Source organism: Amblyomma maculatum, chromosome 2 (genome assembly GCF_055883805.1).
Source record: "Amblyomma maculatum isolate TAMU_Amacu chromosome 2, ASM5588380v1, whole genome shotgun sequence".
NCBI classification, from domain to species: Eukaryota; Metazoa; Arthropoda; class Arachnida; order Ixodida; family Ixodidae; genus Amblyomma; species Amblyomma maculatum.
In genome coordinates, this window is record NC_139345.1 from 58,581,360 (window position 1) to 58,603,394 (window position 22,035).

The 22,035-nt window shown below is 46.7% G+C and overlaps 1 protein-coding gene across 1 annotated transcript; it reads left to right on the forward strand.

Annotated features, from left to right (window-relative positions):
- Window positions 1–14,932: 14,932 nt before the first annotated feature.
- On the forward strand, window positions 14,933–19,362 carry LOC146198746 (uncharacterized). Its single transcript, XM_084591971.1, has 2 exons — window positions 14,933–16,639; window positions 18,952–19,362. Exons 1-2 carry the CDS (start codon window positions 14,933–14,935, stop codon window positions 19,360–19,362), a joined length of 2,118 nt encoding a protein of 705 aa, XP_084448097.1.
- Window positions 19,363–22,035: the final 2,673 nt, after the last annotated feature.

The following is a 22,035-nucleotide window of genomic DNA, read 5'->3' on the forward strand; positions in this document are numbered from 1 at the left end:
TCACCTCACTTTTCAGGTGACCATTGGCGACCTCACTCAACCTCACCTCAAACTCAAAATGTGAGGTTGAGGTCGGGCCCTTGACCTCAAAAAACAAAAGAATCATTAAATTAAACCGCAACTTAAAGCTAATATATATTTCTCGGTAATCCTAGGGTATATAGGCTAACCAGAATTTTGTCGTATGAAGGCTGTATTTTACTCCTAATTTTATACAACAATTAATATCCCGGATAAAAGCAGAAAAACTCCGGACACTACATGTCCAACTCTGCACTAAAGTGGCAATCCTCTCCCCCTCCTCGCCTACCCTTTTGTGGTCGGTTTCAATCTAAGGCCTGTATGGGTACAACGTTACTACGCATAGGCCCATAATGCAATACAAAGAGTTTATCCCATCTGACCCACGTGAATAAGATTCGTATTAGAAATAAAACAAGCCAGTTTTTACAAGCCAAATGCTGTTGATCCTAGTGACGACTACAACAATGACGATATGCTCTTTTTCTTTTCTTGCCACATAGCGCTAAACAGACAGGGACACAGCGAGACACACGGGACGGGCGCTTTTTTTTATCGCCCGTCCAGTATGTCTGGCTGTGTCCCTGTCTGTTTAGCGCTATGAGGCAAGAAAACCGACACCAAGTCGCCCAAGCTTGCATCCTTGCTCTTTTTCTTAATTCGAAAAAAAAAACGATTGATGATTGCCGAGCTTTTTTTTTAATACACTGTACATTGTTTTGCGACAGAATACATTAAATTAGGAAAAATAGGAATACATTCGTGCCTCGTTAGTACGAACGATTTGGTTTCCGACCAAAGCTGTCCATAAAGCGAATCATCCATAATAACGAGTCATGAATAAAAACGAAAAGTATATAATTGAGAAAAATTTATGATTAATGGCTGCTGTTTTAATTAATTTGGGTATATAAACACAGCCGAGATGTCGATGCTACCCTCCTCTCCATAGATCCGTCGACCCAAAATGTCATGTCTGTTCTTAAACCTTGTCAGCCATCCTCTTGAGTAGCTGAAGTCAGTAACGCCTAGACAGAGCGTAGAATAATATTTCTCAATAAACATCCCCCTGTTTTACTGAACAAAAATTCTGTAAGTCATCACAGGTAAAACCTATCAAGACGGAGGAGAAGAAGCACTCATAATGTTGCCGAGGCAGCGAGCCTTCTTTTGAAGTATTTCGTCGCTCACGACAGCACCATTCGCGTACACATTTCCGAACCACATTAACAAGGCTGACTCCATTTCTTCGAAATGTGCTTGGCGCTGTCGGACTGTAGCTTTCGCTGCGATGCCGACGTTGAGTCATTTATCGGAGTCCTGTAGTATATATAGATGGTATACCGTCGACCTGGCGAGGCTGAGGCTATAGTTGAACTTGGGTCCAGTCTTTCATGGCTCGGATTGACTGAGATGGCTTTTGCCGCTTGTATTCACAGATTTCCCGCTTCGCGCCTAAGTTCAGCTGCATTGTTTTGCGTTTAACTCCCGCCATGCCAAAAGTCAGACTAAAGTTGAGGGTTACAGGCTCCTGCTTCTTTGCACTCTTTTTCCCTAGTTAACCTCCCTGACTTTCCGTTCGTCTGATTCTCTTTCTTGCCTTGTACTGTTTCTGTAAGGAAGTGAGGGAGTCAAGTTGGCAGGCTACTATACAGAGGGCTATCAAACAGCCCTTTCCAGTGCCGTTTGTATGTGTTCCGAAACAAACACTGCAAGCTGAAGTACATTTTAGAACGACGGCTAGCCGACTACGAAGAGCTCAGACCTTGTCAAGGCCGCATCGTTGACTCAATGCGAAGCCGACATTCGGATCGCTGTGTTGCAAAATGTGGTAGTTCGGCAGCGCAACAGTGACGAAAACCAGGAGCATGAGAAGGAAGGGCCTCCAGGACGGAACGCCCGGTCCTGGTTGCGTGCTCGTCGCCTTTCTTTTGTCGTCTACTTCGTGAGTGTGTCTTAACCCTGACCGAAAAGCGTTAACGGCTTCATGGAACACACTTTGTGTTCTGGGATAGAAAAACCTCAGTTCCCACCCCCAATTTTGGCGCTTGTCTTTCTTCTTATTATTTCTTTCTTACGCTTTTACCGGCCTCTCTTCTGTTCACGTTCAGCAGAATTTATTGCGACCACGTGTTGCTATTTTCCCGACTGCGGCCTTTAGTTGCGGCGCTGCCGCTGCACCCAGAAATCTCCCGGTTCCCTCCTTTTGGGATCTTTCTTAGTTAGCTGACCCTCGGTTTGCTGTGTACGATCCCTGCCATCCACCCTCCTTTTCTCCTCCTCCTCCTCCCTTGCTTTCCGCTCTTGCGCCCCCCCCCCCCCCCCCCTCCCCTCCTAAAACGACGACACGCCCGCTTTGGTTCTTTCCAACTCCAGAGGACTCGTTCAGGCATCCGACCGTATCGGCTGTCGCATAGGTTCCCGGCCTGCGCACCCTTCTTTAACTTGCGTTCGGACTTCCCTGTTTTTTTTCAAACGATGTCCATATTAACGAGACAAAAATACATGGGCCGAATAGGCTGTGTGCATTCATCCCCTGTCCATTGTTCAGAGAGCGAGTTTCTATATTAACCAGGCATAAATACATTGAAAAATCTTCGCCCCAGAAAACTGTCCAAAATTCGGGTCCTCCATATTAACGGATGTCATATTAACGGGCAGAGGTGGGCAACCTCATGAGGTTTCGACCTCATGAGGTCGACCTCAACCTCAAAATGACCTCAACCTCACGGAGTGAGGTGAGGTTGAGGTGAGGTCGGCGATAGCTCAAAATATTTTGAGTGAGGTCACGAAATTGGACCTCAACCTCACGCATGAGTTTGAGGTTGAGTGAGGTCGTAATTGTGTGAGGTCGAAATTGTGAGGTCCAGGCTTTTTGCTGTTGCCGCGGGTTACTTCGAAGAGCGCCCCTTTTGACGCGGAGTTCGAGCGTACTGCCGCGGTGTGCCCGTCGACTCTTGGTGTTCGGTTACCCCCCGTTCGGACGACCGGATGCCGTAGCCCCTGCCCAGGCTTCCCTCTGGTCTTGTTGGAAGATTTTTTTTTTTTTTTTTACGACACGAACTCCTCGTGCCCCCCGCCCGGCACCCCCGTTTTCTCTGACTTGTTTGTGCCGATGCTTGCCGCCGGCTCAAACACCCAGGAGCGCGCCAAGCACATAACTCACTCTGACCCGCGATGCTTTTGTCGGATGCCGCAAACAAACAAGCAAACTAAAAAGCGAAGCAAATTGTCTTTTGCGCAGACGGCGCAAAGCAGAACTGTTTGTCGTGTGCATGCCCGTTCCCAGGCGCTGACGTCACGGCTGCTGCTTTACATTCGATGAAGGATCCCGCTGTACATTAGACGGAACCTTAACAGAAAATGGTGCAGCGAAATTGCATGGGATGAAGGTGCTAGCGTTTCTTACATAACCAATATAGCGGTAAGACATGCAGGATGATGAGACGGACGGCACAGCTTATAAGACGCAACTGGTATACAGGAAAAAAGCCTGCGCATGTTAACCATTTGCCTAGGTAGAAGAGGCAAAAAAATTATATGGGGCTTATATACAGTAAAGCCCAATAAAACAAAAATCTTTTTGCTCCGCTAAGGCCCTTTGTTTCTCTCTCAAATTCTCGTGAAACCAAGCAATGCAGGAGGAAGGATGATGGTAAGAGATTCTTAACTCCATAATATCAGGTCTATCTTGAAATCTCTTTAGGCGCAGGAAAAAAAAAAAAAAGAGAAAAGCGTTCTCCTACATGTTTTTATAAGTTAAAAACTATTGAGATGTTGTCTGACTCAACATTTTGGTGTCTAGACAGACGAATTAGTGTGGCAAACTGAGCGTGTCTCGTTTGTGCTGCCGTCTGCTCGAGACGGACAGATCAATCGGATGAAAATTTGTGTTGTCAGATATCGGAGTAATATATTCAGACATTCGTTTTTTCTTTAAACATCCATTGAAATATATGTGAATGAAACCAATTACATGCAAGCACTGAGGAATGCAGTACTAAGTCGATGTCTCAAGCCTTCTGTACCCTCTGGGAAGCGCAGTTATCTTCATTTTTAGTGTGCGAAATTTCGTATACTTTCGTCAGCATAGTATTTCTTTATATATATTTTCTTGTATGAAACTTACGTTCGTGTACTGGCGAACAGAGAACAGGCTTCTTCCCTGCCTGACATTTGGCTCTTTCTTTGGCATCTTTCCAGAGGCCCATAGCACAACCCTCCTTTCCACTTACCGGAGCGGTCATTTGGTTTCTCTTTTTATTTTTTTGCAAGTATTGCAAAGCGCGATGTAGTCTCTGAAAACGAAGCTGACACATTCGCTGCTGCCTTTGGTGTGTATTGGTTACAGTTCGGCATTCACTGCATGAGCAAACCTAGAGCTTAGAGACGGACGGCGAAGGGAGGAACGCGTGCACAGCAGGGAGCGCGGTCCCTCCAGGCTGCTTGATCGCCTCCTTTCTGTTCTTGTCTTTATTTTACGTTTATGTGCTGTAACTACACGACACTAACGGGGAAACGGTTTCTCTGGATGCACGTGTAGTGCATGCGACGAAGCAGCTTCGAAGACACCACCGTGTAATCTATTAGTTCAGTCTTTAAAGGAAAACAAGTGAATAGCAGAAAGAAGCTCGTCTCAGACTTGTTGGAGAAATGGTATCCAGTATTCTGTTCGGATGTACAAGTATTTGTATCGTTTTTTTCTTTTTTTTTTTTTTTTGGGGGGGGGGGGGAGTTGGACATTTTGGTCCGGTGAAATTTGACTGCAAAGTGGTTCACGTTTAACCCTCTTTCCTAGCAGTTCCGAACCCTGTAATTTTTTAATGTAAGCATGGTGTTTGAAGAAGCAATTTCGCCAATTCTTGCAATACGCCACGGGATCACAGAATTATAGACAAGCACCTAGGAGTGACCGGTTGGGACCTCGTAACATCCACAGCGTTCCTCTGAAATTTTCTGAAGGTACATTTGTTTACTCGGCGTTGGCCGAGTTTTGTGATTATTTGGTGTGTTGCTGTCTTTCCTCTTTTGTTTGTTTTGTTGGGGATTTAGTCATCACGACAGACCGTTTCATGAGTAGCTTTTATAGAAAATCCGTGCCCCGTTAATATGGACGACCCGAATTATGAACAGTTTTTCTGGGGACGAAATGTTTTCAATGTATTTAGGCCTCGTTAATGTAAAAACTCGCTGTTTGAACAATGGACAGGGGAAGAATGCATAGAGCCCACTTGGGCCCATGTATTTTTGTCTCGTTAATATGGACATCGTTTGAAAAAAGCAGGGGAGTCCGAACGCAAGTTAAAGAAGGGCGCGCAGGCCGGGAACCTATGCGACAGCCGATGCGGCCGGATGCCTGAACGAGTCCTGTGGAGTTGGAAAGAACAAAAGCGGGCGTGTGGTCGTTCTACGAAGGGGAGGGACGCATAAGCGGAAAGGAACGTACACAGAAAACCGAGGGTCAGCTAAGTAAGAAAGACCCTGAATGAAGGGAACCGGGAGATTTCTGGGTGCAGCGGCAGCGCCGCAACGAGAGGCCGCAGTCGGGAAAACAGCAACATGTGGTCGCAATAAATTCTGCTGAACGTGAACAGAGAGGCCGGTAAAAGCGTAGGAAGGAAATAATAGGAAGAAAGACAAGCGCCAAAAAGTGGGGGTGGGAACTGAAGTTTTTCTTTCCCAAAACACCAAGTGTGTTCCATGAAGCCGTTAACGCTTTTCGGTCAGAGTTAAAACACACTCACGAAGTAGAGCGACAAAAGAAAGGCGGCGAGCACGCAACCAGGACCGGCCGTCCCGTCCTGGACGCCCTTCCTTGTCATGCTCCTGGTTTTCGTCACTGTTGGGGTACCGAACTGCCACATTTCGCGCCCCGGGCGGTCCGCATGTCGGTTTCGCCTTGAGTCAACGATGCGGCCTTGACAAGGTCCGAGCTCTTCGTAGTCGGCTCGCCGTCGTTCTAAACTGTACTTCAGCTTGCAGTGTTTGTTTCATAGGAACACATACAAACGGCACAGGAAAGGGCTGTTCGATAGCCCTCAGCAGCCTGCCAACTTGACTCCCTCGCTTCCTCACATAAACAGTAGAAGGCAGAAAAAAGAGAATCAGAAGAACGGAAAGGCGGGGAGGTTAACTAGGCAAAAAGAGTGCAAAGAATCAGGAGCCTGTAACCCTCAGCTTTAGTCTGACTTTTGGCGTGGCGGGAGTTGAAAGCAAAAAAAAAAAAAAAAAAAAAAAAAAAAAAAAAAAAAAAAAAAAAAAAAACGTAACTGAACGTAGGCGCGAAGCGGGATATCTGTGAATACAAGCGGCAAATACCCTCTCAGTTAATCCAAGCCGTGAGGGACTGGACCCCAGTTCAACTAGGTCTCAGCCTCGCCAGGTCGACGGTAGCATCGATACTATAGGGCTCTGATAAATGGCTCAACGTCGGCATCGCTCATCGCAGCGTCAGCTACAGTCCGACAGCGCCCAGCACAGTTCGAAGAAATGGAGTCAGCCTTGTTAATGTGGTTCGGAAATGTGTGCGCGAATGGTGCTGTCGTGAGCGACGAAATGCTTCAACAGAAGGCTCGCTGCCTCGGTAACATTATGGGTGCGCACCCTTCCTTCTCCTCCGTCTTGATAGGTTTTACCTGTGATGACTTACGGAATTTTTGTTCAGTAAAACAGGGATGTTTACTGAGAAAAATTATTCTACGTTATGTATAGGCATTACTAACTTCAGCTACTCCTGAGGATAGCTGACAAGATTTAAGAACAGACATGACATTTTTGGGTCGACGGATTCATGGAGAAGGGGGTAACATCGACAGCTTGGCTGTTTTTAATTAGAAATTTAATTTAAAAAGCTGTCATTAATTATACAGTTTTTATAAAAAAAATACTTTTCATTTTTATCATGACTCGTTATTATGGATGACTCGCGTTATGGACAGTTTTGGTCGGAAACCAAAGTGTCCATACTAACGAGGCACGACTGTATTCCTATTTTTTCCCCAATTTGATGTGTACGGTCGCAAGACAATGTACAGTGTATTAAAAAACAATGCTTGGCAATCATCAATTTGTTTTTTTTTTTTTGAATTAAGAAAAAAAGCATATCGTCATTGTTGCCATCGTCACTAGGGTCAACAGCATTTGTCTTTTCAGTATATAGTAAGAACTGGCTTGTTTTATTTCTAATACGGATTTTATTCATGTTGGTCGGATGGGATAAACTCTTTGTATTGCATTATGGGCCTATGCGTAGTAATGTGGTACCCATGTAGGCCTTAGAATAAAACGGACCAAAAAATGGTAGGCGAAGAGGGGGAGAGGATTGCTACTTTAGTGCAGGATTGGACATGGAGTCTCCGGAGTTTTTCGTTTATCCGGGATATTAATTGTTGTATAAAATTAAGAGTAAAATACAGCCTTCATACGACAAAATTCTGGCTTGCCTATATATGCTAGGATTACCGGGAAATGTAATTTTCGTTAAGTTACGGTTTAATTTGATGATTCTTTTTTTTTTTTTTGAGGTCGAGCGGCCGACCTCAACCTCACATTTTGAGTTTGAGGTGAGGTTGAGTGAGGTCGCCAATGGTCACCTGAAAAGTGAGGTGAGGTCGCCTGGGGGACCTCAACCTCAATTTATGAGGTTGAGGTTGAGTGAGGTCGCCAAATATTTTTTGAGTTTGAGGTGAGGTCGAAGTTTTTGAGGTCAAATGCCCACCTTTGTAACGGGGCACAAATTTTCCATAATAGCCCCTCATGAAACGACTTGTGAAGACTAAATCCCCAACAAAACAAACAAAAGAGGAAAAGACAGCAAAACACCAATTAATCATAAAACTCGGCCAACGCCGAATGAACCTTCAGAAAATTTCCAAGAGGAATGCTGTTTATCTTATGAGGTCCCAACCGGCCACTCCTGGACGTTTGTTTATAATTCTGTGATCCCGTGGTGTATTGCAAGAATTGGCGAAATTGCTTCTTCGAACACCACGCTTCATTAAAAAATTACAAGGGTCGGAACTGCTAAGAAAAAGGGTTAAACGTGAACCACTTTGCTGTCGCGAACATCGACTCACCCGTCAAATTTCGGGAGCAAAATGTCCAACTCCCACCCGCCTAAAAAAAAAAAAAAAAACAACAACATCATGATATAAATACTTGTACGGCTGAACTGAATACTGGATGCCATTTCGCCAACAATTCTGAGACGAGCTTCTTTCTAGTATTCACCTGTTTTCCTTTGAAGACTAAACTAATAAATTGCACGGTGGTGTCTCCGAAGCTGCTTCGCCGCATGCACCGTACGTGAATCTAGAGAAACCGTTTCCCCGTTAGTGTCGTATAGTTACAGCACATAAACGTAAAATAAAGACAAGAACAACATAAAGGAGGCGAGCAAGCAGCTCGGAGGGACCGCGCCCCCTGCTGTGCACGCGCTCCTCCCTTCGCCGTCCGTCTCCATGGCATCTGGTTTTGCTCATGCAGTGAATGCCGAACTGTCACCAATACACACCAAAGGCAGTGGGGTATGTGTGTCAGCTCCGCTTCCAGAGACTGCATCACGCTTTTCAATACTTGCAAAAAGAGAAAATCTAAATGACCGCGCCGGTAAGTGGAAAGGAGGGTTGTGCTATGGGCCTCTGAAAAGATGCCAAAGAAAGAGCCTAATGTGAGGGAAGAAGCCTGTTCTCTTTTCGGCAGTGTACGAACTTAATTGACATACAAGAAAATATATATGACGAAATACCATGTTGACGAAAGTAATAACAAATGTCGCACACTAAAAACAGAAGAGAACTGCGCTTCCCAGAGCGTATAGAAGGTTTGAGACATCGACTTAGTACTGCATTCCTCAGTGCTAGCATGTAATTGGCTTCATTCACGTATATCTAAATTGATTTTTAAAGAAAAAGACAAATGTCTGAAAAAATTATTCCGACATCTGGCCACAAAAATTTTCACCCGATTGATTTGTCCGTCTGGAGCAGACGGGAGCACAAAAGAGACACGCTCAGTTCGCTACACCAATTCGTCCGTCTAGACACCAAAATGTCGAGCCGGAAACCATCTCAGTACTTTCTAGCTCATAAAAACCTGTAGGAGAACGCTTTTCTTTTTTTTTTTTCTGCGCCTGAATAAGAGATTTCAAGAGAAACCTGATATTATGAAGTTAAGAATCCCTTACTCTCCTCCTTTCTCCCGCATTGCTTGATTTCACTAGAATTTGAGAGAGAAACAAGGGGCCTTAGCGGAGCGAAATCATTCTTTTATTGGGCTTCACTGTATGCAAGCCCCATATATTTTTTTTTGTCTCTTCTATCTCGGCAAATAGTTAACATGTGCAGGCTTCTTTCCTGTATACCACTGCGTCTTATAAACTGTGCCGTCCGTTTCATCCTCTTGCATGTTTTACCGCTATATTGGTTATATACGGAACGCTAGCACCTTCATCCCATTGCAGTTGTTCGGGGCCACCTGTGAATCTGTTAGAAGGAACAAGCAGCACAAGACCAAAGAGAGGTTGTTTTGGAGAATACAAGAATATAAATTTACAGGACCGGAATACAGAACGATGACGTACAATTCGAACTTCGATAAAATGCTCAGATGGTATTGTGCCGGTTTTCCTGGTTTGTTCATGTTTTCCTTTTTTTTTATCTGTCAGTATCACGTCCTCTAACAGTTTCGCTGCACCATTTTCTGTTAAGTTTCCGTGTAATGTACAGCGGGGTCCTTTTTCGAATGCAAGGCAGCAGCCGTGACGTTAGCGCCTGGAAACGGGCATGCACAAGACACAGTTCTGCTCCGCGCCGTGTGCGCAGACAATTTGCTTCGCTTTTTAGTTTCTTTGCGGCATCCGACAAAAGCACCGCAGGTCAACGTGAGTTATATGCTTTGCGAGCTCCTGGGTGTTTGAGCCTGCGGCAAGCACCGGCACAAACAAGTCAGAGGAAACGGGGGGGGGGGGGGGGGGGGGGCGGGGGGCATGAGGAGTTCGTGAAGTAAAAAAAAAAATATATCTCCTTCCAAGAAGACCAGAGGGAAGCGTCCTCGGGCTGCGGACATTACGGTGGAATGTCGAAAGCTGGGCGGGGGTTGCGGCATCCGGTCGTCCGAACGGGGGGTAACCAAACACCGAGAGCCGGCGGGCACACCGCGGCAGTACGCTCGAGCTCCGCGTCAAAAGGGGCGCTCTTCGAAGAAACCCGCGGCAACAGCAAAAAGCCTGGACCTCACAATTTCGACCTCACACAATGACGACCTCACTCAACCTCAAACTCACGCGTGAGGTTGAGGTCCAATTTCGTGACCTCACTCAAAAAATTTTGAGCTGTCACCGACCTCACCTCAACCTCACCTCACTCCGTGAGTTTGAGGTCATTTTGAGGTTGAGGTCGACCTCATGAGGTCGAAACCTCACGAGGTTGCCCACCTCTGCTTCCCGCTGCCCGCACACGACAGCAAGCATTGCGATGTGAGCACCTCGTTTCGGCACATATCTTATTAATGCAGCAAAGCACCTAGTTTTGTAGCTTGTCGTGAAGCGGCGCTTCCAACTTTTGGCCTCCCCCACACAAACTGGGTACATTAGATTTTCCAGCCTCGGACTACTTGCTGACAGACCTTGGCTTCCGCTCTGAGAGGAAGCAGCGTGATGGTCACGTGACCTTGTAAGCTCCTTCCGACGTTTGCTTTCAGCGGACGATCATGTCACCTGGACTCAGTTCTTTCGCAGTAACGCCGCACGCACGTTTATCTTTTGGCGTGTATGTAACACTAAAAATAGATAACAGAGGCGCCAGTCAATCGGTGATTTTTGCAAACGAAGTGTGACATGCCTGAATGCGAAGCGTTTTACAGAAATCTGTGCAGGGTTGGCTTGTCGTTGCTATTAGCGAAGTTCCTCCAAGGACCCATCTCACTGTATTCGAAAGCTAACGAAAGCGTTTTAAAAGACATTTACAATAAGCGTTAGCTGCTTTAATACACAGCGGTTGCATTGCGACGCTTTCAGACCTGCGCGTTGAAAAGATTGCGAAACAGCTGTGAGGAACTTGACAGCACGAACAAAAATTAGTGTTAGGGGCTCTGGACGCTTCCAGCTGTAAAGAACATAAGACACGGAAGTTAAGATGCAAAGCTGGAGCTTGTGTCATTATTTAGCGCATGATATCGTCTGCAGGAACACGAAAAGTACTCAGAATGCGCTCGGAGTCTAACACAATAAGGCAGCGGGCTCAGGAGCTTTACTTGTGGGCGGGGATTCTGGGCTGCCCGAGGAAAAGCGAACGCCGGACAGCTGTCAGCAAGTAATCCCAAACAATCAGGGACTGATAATCGAAAATACCCACTAAGTCTGCTTTAGGTATGTACAGTGAAGGCGATCCGACAGAGCCATGAGGCGCAGCCATTTAGTGTAGCATTTACGAATCGTGACCGCCAGAGGCAGCACCATTCCTAGAGGCATTTTTTTGTCGCTTTTTTCGCAGCCGTTTCTAGGGTGCTCCTCGCACACGCATTTTATTTCGATGCGTACATGATGCTCGCGTGCTTGAAAATATTATTTTTGGCTGGAGGAGCATTCCTTTATAGACCTGCGCTTCGAAGCTCGTATTTAGGAGCGCCGTATAGTGATACCTTCTCCCTCCAAGGCGCTTATCCATGGATGCAGCAATGCAGAAACATTTCTAGTCAGCGTATAGTTATTCTCTTTTTGTCATGCCCAAATTCATTAAATATTCAATACAACCTATTTAGACACTAGTATGGAGGTAAAGTAGGAATGAATGCGGAAGTTGTTCCCTGCACATCGCCATTCTTCAGTTAGCTGAGCTGTCGATCCTACAACCAGGAATCGGTGTTGGCGACAAGAAGTTATTGAACGGCGCATTGTCAAACGAGGCTACCTACCACAGGATGCCTCTGCGTTTCCGTTTCCGTAGCTGCTCGAGCATGCAACGCGTGTCTCTGCGTTCAAAAATTAGGCGATTTGGGCAGTAAGTGACATGAAAGTTTCTAACTGCGTCTCGATAGGCATTTAAATAAATATACAACAGGCATACCTGTATGTTGCATAGTTTTGTTGCTGACAGAGGCCGCGAAATCTCATGCCGTGTGCGACTGCTCTATAGGAACGACAGCAGAATTGGCTGGAAGCATAGCGCACTAAAAATGTGCTGCCACTAGCGGCGCACACTTGTGGCCGTTATCTCATCGCAGCGCGGGCGCGCTGACGGAGAACACTTTCTCTTCACCGCTACCTTGAACCGCAGCGACGGTCGGCATCCTTTGACCTCGGCGTTCGTGACCGGGCATTAATAATATAGGAGGCTATGCCCTGTATTGTAGAGTTCACCAACACATCGTTGTATATATTATGTAGCTTGTTACTGTGCGTAGGAAGTGTATTTCATGATTTCATGTTACTAAGCCCGCTTTCCATGCATACGCGAAGCGGTTAACTGGTACAACTTCGCAAAATATGCAAATTCGTTCCAAGTGAGCTACTCATAGAACTTAAGCACGTAGCATGCTTTAAGATCTAGTCATGGACATTATAGAGGAACGTAAAGGGAGAGGCTGCCTCCCTGCCACAAGGAATTCTGAAAACCTTTTTCTTATCCGCTAGCAAAAAGCTATGCACTCAAATTTGCGCGCTCTCAAGTGCTGCATAATCGTACAAAACTTCCTTCAGGACTGCGAGCTAATTTTGCACACGTTACACACATGGCTATATTCTTGGCGCTCATTTCAGGAGCGTGAAGGAAAGACTGGCTGAGCAAGGCTTTGAAGATAGAGAACGGTTCACGATTAACTCTTAGTGTCAAGGTTTGAAGTTAACTTTTTCTGAATTCAAAGAGAGCTATGCACTTATATCGCGAAAATTTGAGTTCTGGCATAAACTACTCGCTAAATTTAGCAGAAAATCTTGACTGATACACATAGTAGAGAGTGTAACACCTTCCCGTGGCATTACATCTCCTTTGTAGATCGTCCTTACCACCCCCCTTCCTCTTCAATGACTGACCAAATTTCGACCACATCGTGCCCCAAATCCGCCCCTAAAAATCTTGTGTTGCATTGAGAGTTAGAGAGAGGCTAGTAGTATTCTTATTATGCGAGCCATTTCAATAGGTTTAAGATAACACTGCATAGTTGCTTTTTTCTCAGAAAATGAAGTCTAAAGCAAATTTCGTGCGCGGATGCCTGTCTCAGTAGCGTAGGTAATTAAAACGCCTTTTTATTAGTGAAACAGTTTTATGCTTAACATTGTGTGCCTTGCTTCGTTTCTTGTTTGAGAACGAGTGTCAAGAGCTTCAGACCAACGCAAACAACCAGGTAGCCGCAACATCACCCACATGGTTGCGGAGCTTCTGTACTGCTTGCTACCGTACCCCCTTCCCCATTCCCCGCTAAAAGTTCTGCTGATACCCTTGCGCCTAGCTGGCGTCCTCTTCCAATACACGTGTGTCAGTATGGACACGGGGATTGCAGTTTGGGTGGGTTATCTTGTTGTCTGCATAGGATGGTCCTGTTGTACGCCTTGTATCCTGTTGACTATATGGGTGCAGCTTAGGTGCCTATAATCAAGTGATCAACTGCATGGAGTTAGTGGGAGGCTGTTTGTAAGGAACTGATGGGATACTCTCGCCCTGCCGATTGTGACAGCACTGACGGTAGTAACACAAAAAAACTGCCTCAACACAAGCGTCAGTATCTTGCGTGCAAGCGTCGAGTGATTTGGAGGTACTAGTACATACACATTATCGTCGGGCTTTTGTGAATGGAGCAAGTCAGGTATCATGGTTGTGACAAGTGTTGGGGACACCACGGAGGGCACAAGACGATTGAATTTACGCAGTTGGTCTGAAAACTAGGCGGATGTCTTACAGACATCTCTGCAGGATTGGCGTAGACGTGTTTATAATGCCGTTTTAGGACTGGAAACGCTCAAGCAAGCGAGAAACAAGTAAATACCACGGAACAGCAGACAATTCTAACCAAATGAGCGAAAAGTACCAGCGGGAAGCAACTAGGTATGATTTACACTGCTAGTTTTTTATTGTTCTTTGGTGCGCTACAGGAAAATAGGCAGACACTGCTTGGACCCATAGCCAGCGGCTAGTAAAGGGTCCAACGGAAAAAGTACACAAGTTGCAGGCACCCATTCGTCAAATTTCCTAAGGATTTGTAATAATGGCATCCACCCAAGCGCAGCCGTACGACTACTAAATATGCTCTATAGCTTTCTGAGAAACTTTGTAGTTGAAGTAAAACTTCGTCCTGGTTGGGGTTCGAACCCAGGACCACCATATTGCGGCGAAACCTTCAAAACTGTATTTGTTGTTTTTTAACAGCCGCCGCCATACGGCCTCATCACGCTGATTCTGGATCGCGTATCAGTTCTGTATTCTTTGTTCGACGACCGACGAGCACGTTTGTTGCTATCGCCGCCGCCGAGTTGCTTAGTTCTTTTGCGGGCGCAAGTCAGCCCCAATAGTTATTTCAGTACCATCACGCCTGTGTCTTCTTTTGGCGCGTACGGCCTTGTCACCACTACGTGACAATATATATACTGGAAGTGGCTGTACAAACTGGGATAACCAGGGCGACTAGCAGATTAGATGGTAGTTAGTGGTAGGGCGATTGCAAATCGGTTAACTTGAATTGGGATCAGTGTTGGCCCCAGTATAGTGGAACTCACCAAGGTTGAGTGGATCTGCATTAAGAGAGCATTTAATGACCGAGCTTCTGTTTCTGGGACAACTGTGTAGCATTTCCCTTCTAGGCGTATGGCTGCGCCTGAGTATATTCTAACGAGAAATTGCCGTCTTATTGCTCGCTTATTGAATTCTAAAGAAGGGAAATAACTCACTATAACATGCTCGGCGCTCGTATCAACGCCTTGAAAATGGCGTCGCCCGCGTGTGCAGTCGGCGGCACCACCATCCGCGAAATCTCTCATCTGACCGCGTCCCTCATAGAGCACCACTGGCAGCTGATGGCGCTGTACGTGCTCGCGTTTCTGTGCGTGCTCATCTCTGCCGGAAGCGTGCTGCTCTTCTTGGTGCTGCGGCCTGGCTCCGCGCCTTACCTGGCCGCTTGTTCCACGCTGAGCTGCAGGCGCGCACTGCGGGACCTGGAGCGTCTCATCGACGTGTCCATCGACCCGTGCCACGACTTCTACGGTCACGTATGCCGCCGCTGGCTGAGACGCTCCGATGCCGGGTTCCTAGAAACAGCCGCATGGGACCTATTGCAGGACCTCAACAGCAGCCTGAATGATGTGGACGAGCCCCACCGTGTGTCGCCCCGCTTGTTCAGTCTGGCACGGTTCTATCAATTGTGCCACCGGTTTCTCGGCTCGCGTGGTTTACAGTTCTCCGACATGCTGAGACCGTTTAGTCAATATCAGGACCTGCTGGCCCTCCCTACTTTTCCAGAAGTCATTAAACGCGTGGTCAACCTATCGCTGGCACGAGGCGTACACACGCTGCTCAACATACAACTTGTGCGCATCTCCAACACTACCACCAGGCTTCGCATTGAGCGCGGCCGCTCGCTAGCGTACAAATGCTGCGAGAACTCGACGTCCGAGCTGCTCATCTACCTGAGGAGTCTGCTGAGCGGCGTCTCTGCGACGCTGCTGGAAGAGCACGGCGACCAAAAACTCGCTCTCAGCGCGACCGACATCGCGGAGAAAGACCGCTTCGTCCATAAACTGCTGACAGAGCCGATGAGCCAGCAGAACTACAACACCTCGATTTTTGATTCGTTGAGCAAGCATGTCAGTAGGGAGCAGTGGCTGGAGGCCCTTAATGCCGCTCTTCCATCCGGCACCAATCTGAAGAGGCATTCTAGGGTACTCGTAGACAACGCGGTCGTTATCGCACAGCTACTGGAGTTCTTTGGAAGTAGCGAGGACTACGGCGTGGCCTACATTTACGTCCAGGTGCTAATGGAGGCGATGCGCTTCGATTACCTACGTCGCCGCAGATCCACCGGTCCAGATGGGCCTGTGAGGACGTGCCTGCGTGCTACCTGGAGCGCACTAAGTGGTGCCAGAGACCTGATGATGTCCACGTTTATGGGTGCGCACGAGAAAGTGGCAAGAACAATATTCGAACGCGTGCTGTCTTCCGTGCTGCTGGATGCTGAGGGCTCTGCCTGGATGGGCGACCTTTTCAGGCGAAACGCCAAGGTCATGCTCGGGAGCATATCCTTTCAGAGCTTCGCTGCCGCCTCTTTCAACGCGAGCGCGGCCGACGATGGTGGCGTGTCGAACCTGAGTACGTCGTCAGCATTAAGCCTTTTCCCGGGACTATTCATGGAACTGAGAGAGGCGCGCCAGAGAGGCCTTCTGGAGGACCCACCTCGCCAGTTTTCCGGCACTGAGGGACAGCACAGCGAAGAGTTCTTCTTCGGGAGCAACGTGATGTACGACGTTTCCTCCAATTCGTTAAAGGTACCAGGGGCCGTACGACATGAGCCTGTCCTGTATGAGGAGGGTGTACCTCTCGAATTCGCCCTGGGAACCTTGGGCATGCTTATGGCACGAGAGCTGCTCCGTGCTGTGGTTCCCAGCAACATGCCGACACTGTGGACGAGTCAAGAACAGGTGAGTTTTGTCCCTAAGGCATGGTATTGTGCTTGGTCCACTCGAGGAATTACAGCGTTGTAGGAGCCAATAAAATTTGTTATTATTGTTAGTGCATGTGAATAATACTCTTAGAAATAGCATATATGTTGTTAAATTGCTACAAGAAATAGTAGCTTATAAAGGAAGTGGTACTACAAAAATAGCTTATTCAAGGAGCGGGAACACATTTTTGCATACGCTTATTTTCCTCTTTACAGCGACGCATAACACAGTATAACAGTTCAGTTGCAACGTAGAATTCACCTGCTGTTAGGAGAATAATAATATTATAATTGGCTCACAGGAAGGGAAAGACGCAGTATCTGTCACACTTGCTCTGTGGGAACCTGAACCGCGCCGTAAGGGAAGGAAAGAAGGTGGGAGTGAAAGTAGAAAGAGAGAAAGGGGAGCCGGTAGTGGAGAGCTACGGAGTAATTTGACCACCTGGGGATCTTTACCGGGCGCTGACATCGCAAAGCACACGGATGCCACTTCGTTTCGATGGACGCGAAACGGTGTCCGTGTGCTGTGCCTAATTGAATCTATTAGTGCCATTTAGGTTTTGGTTTGAACAACCTGGTTAGTATATAATAGACGATTTTAAGCTGCAGGAGGCATGCAAAACCGCGATATATAAAGTTGTGTAGGTTTGCGTAAGAATTACTGCGAATTAAAACAAGGAAATACGCGACCATATTTTATGACTTATGTGACCGTATTGTAGTTTTGCGTCTCACGTTACCGTAAATCAGAGGCATCAGGGGCATCATACGGCTTTTAAAACGGAAATAGAGACAGCGTGAAAAAAAATTATGGGCAACTTAAGCCCCACATTTAAGGATATGATGCGATTACATAGTCTACCCAGACTTTTCCCAGGACGTATGTACTTTCCTGCTTGACCTATAGGCGTAGCGTACCTGACTCGGTATCCAAAATTATTTTTCTACCTTGCTACCTTATAAAAGCAATCCGAGTTGGCAGCTTCTAAAAACTCCCTGATATCATGTGGCATCGTTGAGTCGCATAAACCATCGAAGAATCATTTCTCGGTCATGTCAGCTTCCAGCTACGACGTGCCACCGCAGTGCCCGTGATTTTTCACTCACAACACCGCCGCTGCCGGTACCGACACCAGATTATCTGCGTAACGTGCCCTTTAACGCAATTTGCAAACTACCCGTCGCTTGTTGGCACAAAATCTACTGTTCACCCGCCGCGGTGGTGTAATGGATAGGGACCTTGAATGTTGTTCCCAAAAATAAGGGATCGAACCCCGGTCACGGCGGCCGGTTTTTGATGGAGGCGAAAAGAAAAGCGCCCGTGTGCTGAGCCACGCCAGTGCACGTTAAACAACCCCAGCCGTTCAACATTTTTGAACCCCTCCACTACGGCTCATAGCCAGAGTTTCTTTGGGACGTTAAGCCCTATAAGTATACCAAACCAAACGGAAACAAAACCATTTTGGCAGTTCACACTTTTTTTAAAATCTGGCATGCGTTATTCTGAATCAAGAACACGCTACAAATATCTGACGTGTCTACCGTTGTATATTTCTTACGGTCATATGTGGTAAGTATTTTTCTGTTAAACAAATCAATTGGGAAGTTCTAGCCACTCGTCTGCGTGGTATTTTGCGATGCACTCGTTCTGAAACACAAGAAAACAGATATGCGTGCGTGAAACAGCAGGCGTAGAATTTGAGCAATTTGTGCGTAAGAATGTATACGATGTCAGGAATACTAGGCTCTTTCGGAAGACAGCAGCTCAGCTCACATTCAAAGATTTAAGGATTTATGCCAGATGCATTTGGGTGAGTGCTAAGTACGCAAGAGTAGTGCTAAGTAAGAGTAAGAGGATTGCTAGGTACATGCGCTAGACTTTCAGTTTCAGGGTGTGCATACCAATTATCATACACTGGTAATCTACCGCAATATGGGGAATATCACTCAGCTACAGCTTGGTTAAAGCCCTGCTATAACCAAACCGAACGGACATGCCAGCATGGCCAAAGAGCTAACATGTCTTTGTTTGGATCTAAGGGTCACGGTGGGTAAGATTCCTACATCGAGATTGCTGCTCAGTTTCACAGTTTCTGCCAAACCAGTGTTCTCGCGACTTCACAAAAACCACCGACCAATTAGTTCCTGGCCATTTCACCTGCCAGCGATACCTGCTAGAGGCACGTTTGTTTGGAGGGTCGACCAGACAGGCAGACATCTGCATTATTTTGAAGCGGGGGTTTCAGTGCTATAGATCAATATAATCTGCGCGGTCCCTGCATGGCGCAGGTGGCTTTTCTCCGGTACGACCAGTGTGTGGACTCCCTTGCGCGGCGAGCGATGAACGTAAGCCTGGACCGACCACCCGACAACCAAGCGCCCGAGTACTTCTTCTGGCTGCAGGGAGCGCGCACCGCGTACGACGTCCTGAGCGCTTCGTACGGGGATGTGGATCGCAGATCGTCTAACTGGGACAGCTACTGGCGGGAGGCGCAGCGCACTTTCTTTCGGCGCCTGTGCCTGCTTTCTTGCCGACCGCACCAAGACCTGTCCTCCGCGCCGGTCGACCAGTCTGACACAGTCAGAAAGCAGTCGGTCGTGCCCGCGCGGGTCTCCTGCTTGCTGCCCCTGCTTAACATGCCCGAGTTTGCCGCGGCATTCGAGTGCGCTCACAAGCCGCCAGTGTGCACGCTTGCGTGACCCCTGGCGAATGCCCGTCTCGGTCTCTGCGGGTACGAGACAGCACCTCGCAGCGCTTGGAAGCCGTTCGCCGTTAGACAAGGACGTATGGCTCGCGTGCAAGGGGCGGATCGAGAGTCGACCCTATTGCTTCGCTGAGATCGACGGTGACCTGGTGTCGATATTTCAGGCATGATCGAGCGGCACACGTTGAGCTACTGGCGGCACTATCTGGTCTTTTGCGAAGAACATGTAGTTTTGGACGTCGCTCGCGAATAGTCCACGTTCGTCCCAAGCGTGCGCTGCATGAACTTTGCCCTGCGCACTCGCAGAGACCGAGATTTTATAGTAAGTTATGTTTTTTAGTCACTGAACTGATGCGTGTCGGTGAACATTCATAATTTGTTGTTATGATTTGTGCAAATGACAGCTGAACATAGCGTGTTCGTGCGTGTTGTACTCCTCAACACTGCATAATCTTTTCTGTCCACAAATTAATCTAGTCGCTCGTCTGTGACGCAGATTTGTGCCGTAGATTTTATGCAGGTTCATAGTGAACGCGTTTGTCTTGTTTTCGTTTTTTGTTTCGATCGTGTGACGCTTTACTGGCCTTATGTTTAGTGCAGATAGACGGAAGCGTGTTTTTCACTTTGCATAGCAAGCGCATAGTCTGAGGCGTTGAGTTGTTGATTATGTTGCTGTCGAACTGCGATGGCAGCGCTTGATAATGTGTGACATTTAACTGCGCTAGTTCTTAATATGCTACCTTTCTCTAGTAAGCCATACGGGCAGATACAGAAACCAAAATGTGCCCACAGCGTTTTGTGATTGAATTATCAACTTTCCTACCATCTGGTTTAACATTTTTTTTATCAAGTTTCCGGAACAATCATTACAATATTATGGTGGCTTGTCAATGATAGTTTCACGATCATTTCTACGCGCTTTAAGCCATTCTTTGTGCTTTTCCTTGGCCGTCTTTCAGCTTTGGTTATACTCAAGACAATGCAAAATATTTACGTGGTCATTCACCTTCCTGTGTTAGTCATTCCCCAGACAACCAGGATTGCAAACACGAAAACCTAATTCTCACCCTATAGGCACCATGCAACCTATGGGTTAGCGCCGAGCTAACCCATTTGAGTGAGCTGCATATAGGCCGCAAAGCAGAACGCCTTCAATTTGAGTGATGTGTCAATAAAATCAGGAGCATTCGCTTTAAGAGCAGATGTGATGGAGCCTTTAGCACAGCCTTTTCACGAAGAGATTTTCTTCAATTTTTAGTTTTACGTAATTTAAGAGCTTAAAATACATCAGGACACTTCCAAGCACGTTAGCAAGTCCTACGGGTCACAAAGCCTATGCTCTAGATGCCTGGCTTGGTGCAAGGCTTGGTAATTTCGACGGTTCGTGACCTATGCGTTTCGTGCCCTCCTCTCATGCAGAGGGCCTGCGTTCGAACACCGATAAGGACGTTTGTGTCACTGAATTATATTATTTTTGCTAAACTGTTCTTAATTTTTGAGTACGGCGGTCAGCGCAAGAAGCACACAGTACGCTACGCGTTATATGTTGCACTGAGTCTAGACTTGTACACGTTACAAAAAGTAAGTAACCAATTGCAATTACACCATTTGAAATCTAACTATTTTGCAGCGGTGAATTACATTGTTAGAAATATAACTATTATTAAAAAACAGCATAATATTAAAAGTGCGTCACTTTATTTTGATTTATTGCCATAGCACAAACTTGACACATGAAGCTACATCGCCAGAAATCTTTGCACTGGCACTACGTGAATCCTTGGCTTTTCTACCTGACGAATTACGCATTGATTCTTCACGTTTTAGAGCTCGTTTACTGTCCCCGTCACGAGAATCGGAATCTTTCTCTGCATACTGCGATAACGCATCTTCCATCAGATGGTATGCTGTTGATACCGGAGAAGAGCTGTTCGTATTTTATCCTATAGTCGTTTGCTGCGGCAGTGTCGATGAAACAGAGAATGCAGATGCCAAACTATCAATACAAAGCGATGAGAGCGAAAGTTCGGCTGCCACGTCCATTTAGTGAGGGCTCTGTTCATTCGATTTAGGTTTCATCGTTTGAAGTGTGTTAACTACGGCGTCGTTTGGTCCTCACAAGTCCTGTGCCTTTTCTACGTATTGTTTCATGCCAGAGAACGAGTTGCTGAAAGGAATGAAGCTACATAGTCACAAACGTATTCATATATTTGAAGTCGACACATGAAGCTACATCGCCAGAAATCTCTATTTTGGTACTAAGTGAACGCTATATATTTTTGGCTTCTTACCTGAGGAATTATGCATTGATTGTTCATGTTTTCGAGCTAGTTTACTTTACTCGTCACGAGAATCGGAATCCTTCTCTGCATAGTGCGATAACATGCGATAACTGATCTTCAATCAGATGGTTTGCTGTTGGTACCGGAGACGAGCTCGTATTTTATCGTGGGGTCCTTGCTGCGGCAGTGTCGATGAAACAGAGAATGTATAGATCCCAAACTGGAAAATCAAATGAGATGAGACCAAACTTTCGACGACCACGCACTCCATTTCGTGAGAGTTCTTTTCATTCAGTTTGGGTTTTCATCATTTGAAGTGTGTCAAAGGCGACGTAGTTTGGTCCTCACAAGTCCTGTGCCTTTGCTAGGTATCGTGGCATGCCAGA

Bases quoted from the DNA above. Each gene is read 5' to 3' on its own strand.
- LOC146198746 (XM_084591971.1), top strand. From the start codon at position 14,933: ATGGCGTCGCCCGCGTGTGCAGTCGGCGGCACCACCATCCGCGAAATC. The intron at 16,640-18,951 runs GTGAGTTTTGTC...TGCATGGCGCAG, and splicing joins TGTGGACGAGTCAAGAACAG to GTGGCTTTTCTCCGGTACGA.